The following is a 13,244-nucleotide window of genomic DNA, read 5'->3' on the forward strand; positions in this document are numbered from 1 at the left end:
TATGGACTGAGTGAAAAGTACTGTTCTTTAAAGTTTTCACTGGTATTTCCCACCTTAACAGCCCTGTAGCTGTACCTACCTACAGCAGCACATGGTCTGCAGTAGATCGACAAGGCAGCTCCAGGTGACCAAGGAAATAAAAGACAAAATTGTCTATTGTGGATAGTTGTTGCAGGGATAAATGTTGAGCAAAGCATCAGGAAACATCACTCAGCTCTTGTGTGAATAGTTCGTGAGGAAGAAAGTTGGACTTCTGTTCAAGATCTGATCTGAAAACAGATCTCTAAGACCTCCTGAGAGTGTAGCGCACCCTCAGTGCTGCACTGGGAAAGCCTCTGTAGTGTGGCTTTAATCCACAAACTTTCAAACCTGGAGGCTGAATACTGCCTCTCAGCATTGGCTGACACCTAGATTCCTCCCTTAGATTGAGGAGGTTGTTGAGATCAGATGAGGCTGCAGCAATCCTGTCCTGTATGTTGGTTCCTTTCCTTTACTCAGTCCTTGGATGAGGACATTGCTGGTGAGACCAGCAGTTCTGTTTGCAATAACACCTCCGACCTGTTTAACTTTCAAACTTAGTGCACGGTCCTCAACTGTGATCTTCTGTAAGTTGAGTGGATCTGTTCCTTGTCGTCCCTTCCATTATAGTTAAAATATCAGCTATTTTTTAAAGTGATATTTGTGAGTCAATCATATCAATGAGTATCTGGAATCATATGTTGGCAAGGAGAGCAGATAGACTTCCCTATAGGATATTTGTGAATCATACGGGGTGTTACAACTGTGATCAGAGGTAATGGGAACTGCAGATGCTGGGGAATCCAAGATAACAAAGTGTGAAGCTGGATGAACACAGCAGGCCAAGCAGCATCTTAGGAGCACAAAAGCTGACGTTTTGGGCCGACAACAATCGATAATAACTTTAATAGTTAGTTACTGAAATTTAGCTTTCAATTCCAGATTATTACTAAATTCAAACGGCCCTGCCCAAGGTGGGATTTGGACACATGTCCAACAGCCTCAAGTAACACTAATCTGGTGTTACTAATGTAGATTAGTATCATTACTGTGAACACACTCTATCCGAGGGGTAGATCCTACCAGAATGGAAGCACTCTAAGTGAAATAAATGTTACAAGACATGGCATGTAAGACAATGCTCCAAAACATGACCGAATAATCTCAAATCAAAACAACATGCATTTTTGTAGCACCTTTAAAATTGTAAATCACCCTAAAGTCCTTCACCGGTGCATCACCAGACTAAACTTGCAACTAATGTAACCTTCTGTTTTCTGATATTGTATTTTCCTTGTGCCTGTTTAGCCATACCAATTCCACACTGTTCTGTAATAGTCTCGCATTTTATTTTACCCAAGAGCCCACGCTGAACTGCCCAAGAGAAGGCGAAAGCAAAAGCCAGCTTCTTGAATACAATTGAGTTGATTGCTGAGCTATTTCAGGGAGGATGTTAAAAATCAACCACATTGCAGTTAGGCTGGAATCACATATAGGTCAGATGATGGTCAAAACCAGATTGGTTTTTACAACCCAGTCACTTCACATTTAAGATTGCAACAACTAACACTTACATAAAAGATTCCAGGCATTTAATTAAAAAATTGAAGTTCTGCAGCAGGGCCTTTATGGGGAGGTGATCATCCAGTGTTTTTATTGCTATACTTTTAACTCAGACCTGGGTTTGAATCCTGTCACGGCAGATGTTAGAATTTGAATTCAATAAATATCTAGAATTAGGAGTCTAACAATGACCAAGAAAATCATTGCCAATTGTTGGGGGAAAAACTCACCTGGTTCACTAATTCCCTTTTAGGGAAGGAAATTGTCACTGTTACCCAGTCCAGTCTATATGTGACTCCAGACTCACAGCAATCTGGATAACACTTAACTACCCTCTGGGTAATTAAGGATGAGTAATAAGTACCGGCCTAGCCTGTGACACCCACGTACTGTAAATGAATTAAGAAAAAGCAACCAGCTGGGGATTTGAACTTAGGTCAGTATGTAACTACCTTAGGCCTCTAGATTACCCCTTCCAGTGACGTGATCTATGATGCCCATGCTTCTGCGGGTCGTCAAAGGGTCCAAACACTAGGAAACATTAAACCTGACCCTTTTTTTCCTTCTAGATTGTGCACAGACTTCCCAAAACCCGCTCAGGAAAGATAATGCGTCGAGTCCTGAGGAAGATTGTGGAAAATAAAATTGATGAGCTTGGCGATCTTACTACCCTGGACGATCACACAGCTGTGCAGGAAATTATTGATGGGCATAAACAGATCCTGAAGAAAGAAGCTAAAAATTAACTGGGAGACATCACGCTGGGGATTTTAAATGCGCACCAGTTTTATTTTTTGGAAAATTATATTCATGCAAAATATTACGACCAAAACCACCTCATTCCTGTCAGCCCTCAGTGCTAGGATGTGTAATCTTGAATGGAGCTCTGTTTCTTTATATAATGCCCCTGCAATTGAACAATCCAACAGTGGTCTCTGCATCACAGTTCACACGGATACGGTAGCAACTCTGTGGCAGGAACTGTGCTATTCGACACCCAAGGACTAGAGGAGAAAGAATGGAACAAACTGCGGGAAATGTGCAAAGGCTGATGCTTTGGGACTGTGAATGGCTGAGGTTCACAGCTAACCTTGACAATACATTGTGCCCAGGTAGGGAGGAATACCATGGTCCACTCTTAGCATTTTGACAGCATCTGCTAAGTAATTCTGTCCAAACTGCAGATATGCTGCTTCATCTTTGTAAGATAGAGTAAGATCAGCAGGCTAGATTTTTGAAATGGCACCTCATTTGGACTTTGAGTGAAAGTGACTTCGGCACTCCTCTGTTATCACAACATGACCCCTTGACCCAAAATTCTATTTTTTTCCAAACCCATTTGTTTTTGAACAAGTGAAATTAAAGGAACTGTGTACTATGATTAAAACTTAGGTACACTTCACTGTCAGAAGGCAGAGAACATCTTAAAACTGCAATAGGTCAGGTTCTGTTAGACCCTACTCTCTTCTTACCCTGTAGTTGGGTTAACTTGATATGTAGAAAATCCAGGAATGCAGGAACGTTTTTTCCAAAAGCAGGTCATCATGAAGTGTGTATGTAATGATTAGAACCAATGAAAATTTGCAGGCTAAGTTTTGCTGTGGTTGCCTCAGTGACCTCTGGACTCATCATTAAGCACACAACTCCTTGATTTGTGGCCAAAGTAATTAATCCATTACAACACTTTTACTGGAAGCAAGTCTGAAACCTCTCGAATATTCGTGAACTATAATTTCTACTGCAGGTAGAACATGATTCACTTAAACTGGCTTTTATTTTGGACATTTGTTTTCAGCTTCATGGACAAAGCTGTCTCTGGAGCCAATCAGGGATGAGGGGTGGGGACTACAGTTCAAGTCACTTTAGCCCAAGAAAGTAACTTTGTACAAACATTCCTGTTTCCAGCAGCTCATTATACACGGCACTCCTGGGATTTTCTAATGTGGTCTCACCTCAACTGCACTGTTGCAGATTGGAGCAGCCACTCCCATCTCCCCTGAATTTCAGGAGACTAAATATGAGCTTCACAAGGAGTCATGCGTATTGTGGGAGGTACAGGAGGAAATGGTGAGTCAGGTAAATGCGGTTGAGATTACAGTTGGATGAACTATAATCTTGGTGCACAGCAGAATGGGCTTGAAGGGCCAAATGGCCTATTTTTACTTCCAAATCCCATGCTCCTTCCCCCCGCATCAGATTTTCCTACATCTGAATCCAATTTAACCAAGACGACCTTGCTTTAAATTAATTGCCTTTTTTAATGTCAACATTTTGAAAATGCATTAAAAGAAATCAAAGAAACACAACACGATTGATACTTGTGATTTTTTTAATCATTTAAAGCATATAACATGATTAGAGATTCACTATCAGGCACTTAGAAGATTTCATGTTATATACTCTAACACTGTAGTCAAAATTGGAATGCCAGCAATCTCATTCTCTTCATGTCATGTCTTCCTATCTAATCTGTTCCTCTGAAGATAGTGACTCAAAAAGATTCACCCTTGATTATCACTGACTAGCAACGAGCTCTGGATTGTGAATGCCAACAGACATTCGTAAACCAATCCTCACTGAAGAAACAATCTAGTGCATTTTACAGCACTGGTCATTGGAGAAGGGCAGGAGACCGTAATAGTAGTTGGTCAGGAGTTGAGAATGAAAACCTTTGCTAGATGCTGTGTCCAACTGCAGCTCAGCCTGAAGTTATCTTTGCAAAGTTCAAAGCTTGTAATGGAGTCTTGAATGTCTGTATTGGTGATCACGAGACCCACAGAGGCAGTGGCCATGCTCACACATGGCAGGTCTGAATGTCTCCTCTGACTTACTGCCTCCCAGATGTTTGTAATACATATGCTGGTGATACACTAGAATTCACTGCAACACAAAGTTTCTGGGGCAGCATATACTTTGGCATACATGTTGTTGGCTGGAGCTGTAGGTCCAATGTCCTTTCCTTCACACAGCTGATCCAGATCTTAAAGCTAAATGTTGCAAGGGTTTGCAGGTTGATACTTAACCAGTAGTTACATTGTAAATACACTTCCCTTGGACTCTGAGTTCTGGGTGGGATATGAACCTAGAGCTTCTGGTTCTGATGGTATTCACTGTGCACACAATACCCTGCTTTGTGGCACTTACCCCATTCTCTGTAAACTCACAAAATCACAGTAACACATTAGTAGAACCTTCACTAAATTAGACATTGAACACAGTCACTGAGATATGTGAATATTCAAGACCAAGCAGGCTATGTGGTTCTGAAGAAACCAAAAAACGTGGACATTCAAGATCTGAAAATAAAAACTACAAGAGAAACTCAGCAGATCTGGCACCTTCTGTTAAGAGAGGAAAAACGGAAAACATTGAGGTCCATGACTGTTCAAGTTTCACCAACACTTTCAGTTTTATGTGTGTTCTGACAGCAGGAGGTAATTCACACATTCACTGGTGGAGAATAGGGACATTTACTTGACATTTAATCAGCGTCCCAGTGGAGGGTAAGTAGAAAGAGTATTTCATTATCAAACAAAGATATTTCACTTTGAGAAATTCACATGTTCAGCAAAATTGTGGAGGCACTGATTCATCAGAAAACTGAAGAAGAATTAGAATACTCTGAAAATACTATATTCCATCAATTACAGCTCTCAATTTCCAGGTGCTTTTAGAACTGGTTCGCTTTCCTCTCACCACAGCATTCACACGGGTCAAGCAGTAGGAAATAAAAGCAGAATACTGCAGTTGTCAGAAATCTGAAATAAAAACTAAAAGTGCTGGAGATACCCAGCACGTCTGGCAGTATCTATAGAGAAAAACAGTGTTTATGTTTCCAGTCCGGTGTGATTTGCTTCAGAATTCTGAAGAATTAGGGAAACCTGTTCAACTCGATCTATGAGTCCTTCTAGCACCACGCTTCTCTTTAAATGGCCTGGAAGATCTTATCTTTCACAACATTGCACAAGATTATTATTCAGTGAGTGAAGACATCTTTGCTAAACTGCATTTTAGATTTACTTTAAACTTACGTCTTCTGATTCTGCTAGTCTGAGGGTAATATTTCAGGATCACATACTCTGCACTCATTCAGGCTCCAAGTACTTCACTGAGGTCCCATTAAACCTTTTTGGGAAGCAATCAGAAGTCACACAACACAAGGTTATAGTCCAATAGGTTTGTTTTAGATTTCAAGGGCTTTTGGAGCACTCTCCTTCATCAGGTGAAGGATTAGAAGATACTGATACTGAATCTTCACCTGACAAAGACACAGAGTGCCAAAAGCTTGTGATTTCAAGTAAACCTGTCAGAATGTAGCCTGTTGTGTGACTTCTGATTTTGCCACCCCAGTCCAGCACCCCACCTCCACACCATGGAATGTATTGTTCAGCTTTCTCCAGTGTTCCTTCACAGACCATCTCTTCTATGCGTGCTGTCATTCAATGGGCCTTAAGTTAGGGCCATTTTGATTTTCCCCCACATCTAAAAACCATGGATTAAAATATGCCACCTATCCTTGTCCAAGCTACAAACTGAATTCTTGAAGAGTGCTGTGGTTTGCCAAAGCCAGTTATATAATCTTCTGAGCTACCTACATGAGAACCAGTGCAACAGACAGCAATAAAGCTGGAATAGGGAGAATTTGGTGCCAGAAGAAACAGCATCTGGGGAAGACGTTGATGCTCAGTTGTACAGGATGTTCACTACATGCCCAGTAGCTCCAGTGCATTGGGCCGATACTGTAGCTGGCTGCACTCCAGAGACAATTCACTCTGAAGAAAGCTAATGAATTTTATAGCACCAGAGTTTAGGAGTTCAGACCCTCTGCAATGACACAGTGATCGACTACAAATTAGTGCCCAGCCTCGTGTCGCTTGCTCAGTTGCAAGACAATGATACACAAGCCAGAAGTCCCTGGTTTGATTTCTTCGTTCTGCTGATCCTAATTGAGATTGCACAGCAAGATGGGACAGATCATTGTTTTAAAAAATAATCTTTACAGCAGTCAGAAAAGATTTGCATTAAAAATATGAAGCAGTTATTGTTGTCATTAAGAAACAGCATTGTTCTGTTTTTAGCAGCTGGGATAGAATCATTATCACTGGATGGACTGTCAACTGTAAATTAAAGCTACAGAACAGCCGCGTAGCCATGTTGTAGAGTCCACATCCCATAGCTGCAGTCGATCATCTGTCGACACTGATTTTGTTTTGGCTCTAAGATCATCAAAATTAATTATTAAAATTATTAATTATTAAAAACCTTGCTCCAGGAAAACATAACCATGAGGAGAAGGAAACATGAGGTAGAGTTGAAGAGTCTGGCCACACTGCCGAAACTTCCTCATCATCTTCGTCCAGCTTGTGGAATCACGAGCAGCAGCTGGAATGAGTGTGAGCACAGCCATGTTATCTTTCACGTGTGTTTAGTGGATTTCAGTCAGCTCCCACTTTCCATCTCCGAACAGGAATAACATGGAGTCATGGTGCTGTCCAGGGAAAAGGGAGGGAAACAAGCATTGATTTATACATTGAAACTTAAGTGGATCATTTCCTAGTGCTCAGAATGTGCACTGCTAAGAAACAGAAAATTAAAGAATGATTATTATTAATTAAAACCATTCCTCTATCTCCCATCATTTTTTCCACTCCACTCTGACTCCTCAAACTGCTGATACACAATGGGTAATTCAGTGGGCACGAACCTACCACCACTTCACCAGTGCAACTGAGATCAGAGAGATGTCACTGGCTAAAACCCACAGTCCAGCCAGTACTCCCAACCAGCACAGAATGGTAGGGCTGACCTTATCTATAGCATCCTCATCACTGCACAGCATTGTTGGTCTCAACTCGGGACGTATCAGAGAATGGACCCGAGACCTTCCTGCTCTCCACTCAACCAATCATTCCCCATTCATCCCTGGATGGGTCAGAGAACATTTATTGTGAGAAGTTTAAACATCAAATAGAGTTGGTGTGGAGGAGGATTGGTCTGGAGGAATTCCTGAGCAGAACCTGAAGCGAGGACTGAGTTAAACATGCTCATCCCTGGAACCATCCATCTTCAGAATCATTCAATCCTTACAGTGCGAAAAAAGGCCATCTGACCCATCGAATCCACACTGAACCTGCAAAGAGCATCCCACCCAGACCCAACCACCTACCACATCTATGAAATCTTGCATTCCCCATGATAATCCACCTCTGGAAACTATGGGACAGTTTAGCATGGCCAATCCATTTAACCTGACACCTTTGGACTGTGGGAGGCAACCTGGAAACCTGGAGAAACCCACACAGACACAAGGGAGAATGTACAAACCCCACGCTGTCACTGAAGGCTAGAATCAAACCTGCATCCCCAGCGCTGTGCTAACCGCTGAGCTACTGCGACACCCCTGCCTACCTGCTCATGCTGGATTTAGAACATAGAACATAGAAAAGTACAGCAATGTACAGGCCCTTCGGCCCACGATGTTGTGCCGTGGATTAATCCTAATACAAAATTAAAATAACCTAACCTACATTCCCCTCATTCACTGCTGTCCATGTGCATGTCCAGCAGTCGCTTAAATGTCACTAATGACTCCGCTTCCACGACTACCACTGGTAAACTATTCCACATGCTCTCAACTCTCTGGGTGAAGAACCTCCCTCTGACGTCTCCTCTATACCTTCCTCCTAACACCTTAAAACTATGACCCCTCCTGGCAGTCAATCCTGTTCTGGGGAAAAGTTTCTGGCTATCGACTCTATCCATGCCTCTCATTACCTTGTACACCTTGATCATTTCTTTAATATAAAGCCACAGTAACTTCTCCCTTGTGTTTTGATTGTGACCCAGAACTCCTGTGGCAGGGCTTCCCAAACAGTTTTACACCGTGACCCGCATATTGCTGCTGGGATAGAACATAGAACAGTACAGCACAGAACAGGCCCTTCAGCCCACAATGTTGTGCCGACCATTGATCCTCATGTATGCACCCTCAAATTTCTGTGACCATATACATGTCCAGCAGTCTCTTAAATGACCCCAATGACCTTGCTTCCACAACTGCTGCTGGCAACGCATTCCATGCTCTCACAACTCTCTGCGTAAAGAACCTGCCTCTGACATCCCCTCGATACTTTCCACCAACCAGCTTAAAACTATGACCCCTCGTGCTAGCCATTTCTGCCCTGGGAAATAGTCTCTGGCTATCAACTCTATCTATGCCTCTCATTATCTTGTATACCTCAATTAGGTCCCCTCTCCTCCTCCTTTTCTCCAATGAAAAGAGACCGAGCTCAGTCAACCTCTCTTCATAAGATAAGCCCTCCAGTCCAGGCAGCATCCTGGTAAACCTCCTCTGAACCCTCTCCAAAGCATCCACATCTTTCCTATAATAGGGCGCCCAGAACTGGACGCAGTATTCCAAGTGCGGTCTAACCAAAGTTTTATAGAGCTGCAACAAGATCTCACGACTCTTAAACTCAATCCCCCTGTTAATGAAAGCCAAAACACCATATGCTTTCTTAACAACCCTGTCCACTTGGGTGGCCATTTTAAGGGATCTATGTATCTGCACACCAAGATCCCTCTGTTCCTCCACGCTGCCAAGAATCCTATCCTTAATCCTGTACTCAGCTTTCAAATTCGACCTTCCAAAATGCATCACCTCGCATTTATCCAGGTTGAACTCCATCTGCCATCTCTCAGCCCATCTCTGCATCCTGTCAATGTCCCGCTGCAGCCTACAACCGCCCTCTACACTGTCAACGACACCTCCAACCTTTGTGTCGTCTGCAAACTTGCTGACCCATCCTTCAATCCCCTCATCCAAGTCATTAATAAAAATTACAAACAGTAGAGGCCCAAGGACAGAGCCCTGTGGAACCCCACTCACCACTGACTTCCAGGCAGAATATTTTCCTTCTACTACCACTCGCTGTCTTCTGTTGGCCAGCCAATTCTGTATCCAAGCAGCTAAGTTCCCCTGTATCCCATTCCTCCTGACCTTCTGAATGAGCCTACCATGGGGAACCTTATCAAATGCCTTACTGAAGTCCATATACACCACATCCACAGCTCGACCCTCAGCAACTTTTCTAGTCACATCCTCAAAAAACTCGATAAGGTTTGTAAGGCATGACCTACCCCTCACAAAGCCGTGTTGACTGTATTTGATCAAGCCATGCTCTTCCAGATGGTCATAAATCTTATCCCTCAGAATCCTTTCTAACACCTTGCAGACGACAGACGTGAGACTTACTGTTCTAATTTGTAAACAAGATCAAAACAATTAAAAAGTAGGCACCAAACTATGAACCACCTAACTTAAACTGACTGTAAAAAAAAACCACAACTGAATGAAATTTCAACAGCCTGAGGCTTCCATGTCCACTGCTCAAGACTCTATTTCTTGAATTTTATTGATATGTCAGTGCAAGGGGAAGTGCAGACAATTTCCTGTCTCCGAGGAGAGGATGCGAATGGGATTGAGAAACAGCTTTGTTGCTTCTACCAAGATTAAGCAGTGAAGCTAGTGGAGGGGGTGAAGAGACGGCATTCTGAATACAACACAGGGGTGCAGTAAGTGGCTCTCTTACTGGCAGACTTTTCATTCAGACAGTTTACCAGAACAGATCAGAATCACAGGCAGATATTGTTGCAGACCTTTCGGCCCAATGAGCCTGAGTCACCACTCGACACAATCACTTTAATGCTTTTTGACCATCCCAGCCCCATACCCCCGTATGCCATTCGTAATCAGAAATACATCGATCTCTACCTCAAATATGCACAAAGACTGGGCTTCTACAGTCCTCTGAGATTGATAACTCCATAGGTTCACAGCCCTCTGAGTAATAAAACTTCTTATCTTAGACCTAAGTGCCAAGTTTTGAGAGCTAATGAACTGTAATTGTCTATTGCTATCGGCAGAACTTTTGCCAAAGTGCAAGGAACATTCTCACTGCTCAATGACCATCTCCAACAAGAGCCAATCTAACCACTGCCCCTTGACATTTGAGGATGTTACTATCACTAATTCCTTCATTATCAACAACCTGGGGTTTACAATTGACCAGAAACTCAACTGAACCCACCATATAAATACAGTAGGCTAGGAATACTACAAATAACTCCCCTCTTGACTACCCAGAACCCATCCACTGTCTACAAAGCACTCCCAATTGCCTGGGTGGACACAGCTCTGTTGACACTTGATGTCACACTTGATACCATCCAGGACAAAGCGGCCTGCTTGCCTGACACTACATCCACAACCATCCCCTCCCGCCACCATTGGCAAGATGCGCTGTAGAATTCACCACAAATTCTCAGGCAATACCTTCCAAACCCACGACCATTTGAATCTAAAAGGACAAAGGCAGCAAAATGGAGCAGCACCCCCTATAAGTTCCCCTCTCAACTACTCATCATCCTGACTTGGAAATATATCGCCATTCCTACAGTGTCGCTTGGTCAAAATCCTGGAATTCCCTCCCTAAGGGTATTGTGGGTCTACCTACAGCACATGGACTGCAATGGTTCAAGAAGTCAGCTTCTTAAGGGTGACTAGGGACTGGCAATAAATACTGCCAGCCAGTGACGCTCAGGTCTCACAAAAGAATTAAAAATAATTTTATTCCAATAAGAAAAAGGCTACAAACCCGAACCGTGAATGTGAAACACTCAAGCAGCGAGTGGCAAAGCAGTCATGTAATGAGAAGATGGCAGAACACAGACTCCGTATTTCTGTTTCAGGGAGAGAGGTGCCGGTTTTAATTTCTGTATTTGAGGTCATCATCAAACGGCTGCTGTAAATCCCCAGCTTAGCAGCACAGCGCATGGGGAAAAACCAAAGGCAGAATCCACCTCTCCTTCCCCAGCCTGATACAGACTGGCAGCATTCAGCAGATGAGACAGCAGTCCCTAGTTAAAAAAAAGTGTCAAGTGGCCACCCTGCCCTACAAGTTCCCCAAATCATTACAGGAGTCTATAGTGGCATTAGATGCTGTGTGATGCTGCACTCTGGCCTTGTTTGGGGAAGGGGGGGTACTATCAACCACTGCTGATTCAAAGGCTGATGGATTAAGACATCGTCTTCAGCGCAAAATCTAAACTGAACAGTGGAGCAAACTCGAATGACCTACTCTTGATCCATATCTTTCTACCTTGAAAAATTATTTTTTGACTTAATGTAATTTGTTGTGTTAATGTCCTGGAACAAAATGCAAACTGGCCTTTCAACTGGACACCACTCCAAAAAATGGTAATGCGGTTGTGAAGGTCTCTCCAGCCCCCTCACTCTTTGATTGCAGTCAAGAATCCACCACATTGCTGTGGGTGCGGAGTCACATGTAGGCCCGGCCAGTTAAGGATTTCCTTCCCCCAATAGGCTTTTTCCAAAAATCGACCCCGGTTTCATAGGTCATCATTAGATTCTTTACTACAGATTTTTACTGAACTCAAATTCCACCAGCTGCCTTGATGGGTTGCAAATCCAGGTCCCCAGATCATTACCTGGGTCTCTGGATTAACAGCCAAGCAATAAATCATCAGGCCATACTTCCGCACTTAACATGTTCCTCTCTTTCACCACAGGGGACGACCTGACCTGCTGTGTATTTGCAGCCCTTCCTGTTTTGATTTCAGGTATCTACTGTACTTTTCCCTCTTGGAGTAGAAAAATCCTAAAGGTGCAATAACTGGATGCCCCAAAAAAATCGGATTGTGGCAAATGCATTTAACACAGTGAGCTCACTGTGGTCTGATAAGTTAGTGCAAAAGAGGGCAGGGTGACTTACAAAAGGGGGCTGATGGACACAGGCGAAGGATATGTTTGCATAGCAGTGGTCGCGACAGCATGGGGGGACTGGAACTAATGGCACAGCCCTTTCAGTAACTCAGCACAGACATGAGGGTCCAAAGGCTGTGCTGCACAATTCTAACATTATATCAGGAAAGGTCAAAGAATCCTGTAGGCAAACAATCAAAGAGTGAGGCTGTTAAAGAACCGCATTCACATTTTTGGAATGGTGTCCAGTTGAAAAGCCAATCCGCACCCTGTCCCAAGGCATCAACACATAACAAATGCACCCATGGTAACTAAGTGTATAATTGCTAATGTGAGATACCTCTTGGCAAACCTTCTCTAACCGAATAACTCAGCAAGAGCGAGTTTCTGCAAGTTGGCAAGGCTCGCTCAGATACAATAATATGAGAATCTCTGTCCAGATGTCCCTCCCTAATTGCCCCTTGAAAAGGTGGTGGTAAGTTGTCTTTCTGAACTGCTGCAGTCTGTGTGGTGCAAGACACACACAGAGCTGCCAGTGGATTTTAATACGGTGACGCTGAAGGAACAACTGATAGAGTTCCAAGTCAGGATGCAGTGTGGTTCAAAGGTGAACCGGAAGCTGGCAGTGTTCCTATGTGCCTGCTTCCTTTGTTCTTTCAGGTTGCAGTGTCAAACACTGCTCAGAGGGTCACAGTCTCCTCCCACTATCAGAAGGTTCTGAGTCCCAGCCCCATTCTAGGAATTAAGCTCTTAATTCAGGCCGATACTCACAATGCTAGTGCTGAGGGAGTGCTACACTGTCTGTGGGTCAGCACTGAGGGAGCACCACACAGCAGGAGGTTCAGCAGTGTGGAAGCACCACATGGTCAGAGGTTCAGTG

The 13,244-nt window shown here is 43.4% G+C and overlaps 2 protein-coding genes across 6 annotated transcripts in view; one reads left to right on the forward strand and one right to left on the reverse strand.

The window, feature by feature from the left end:
- LOC125455530 (acetyl-coenzyme A synthetase 2-like, mitochondrial) overlaps positions 1-3,877 on the forward strand; it is a 77,178-nt gene extending 73,301 nt beyond the window's left edge. For both annotated transcript variants that reach the window (XM_059649034.1, XM_059649033.1), the window contains one exon: positions 2,151-3,877. In XM_059649034.1, coding sequence (XP_059505017.1) covers positions 2,151-2,327 — 177 coding nt within the window. In that variant the 3' untranslated portion in view covers positions 2,328-3,877. The remainder of the gene's footprint in view (positions 1-2,150) is intronic.
- The window catches only part of abcd4 (ATP-binding cassette, sub-family D (ALD), member 4), a 45,757-nt gene continuing 36,332 nt past the window's right edge, over positions 3,820-13,244 (reverse strand). For all 4 annotated transcript variants that reach the window (XM_048537180.2, XM_048537179.2, XM_059649036.1 and 1 more), the window contains one exon: positions 3,820-7,069. In XM_048537180.2, the coding sequence (XP_048393137.1) occupies positions 7,062-7,069 (8 nt within the window). In that variant the 3' untranslated portion in view covers positions 3,820-7,061. The remainder of the gene's footprint in view (positions 7,070-13,244) is intronic.

The sequence above is a fragment of the Stegostoma tigrinum genome, chromosome 10 (assembly GCF_030684315.1).
Source record: "Stegostoma tigrinum isolate sSteTig4 chromosome 10, sSteTig4.hap1, whole genome shotgun sequence".
Classification (NCBI taxonomy): Eukaryota; Metazoa; Chordata; class Chondrichthyes; order Orectolobiformes; family Stegostomatidae; genus Stegostoma; species Stegostoma tigrinum.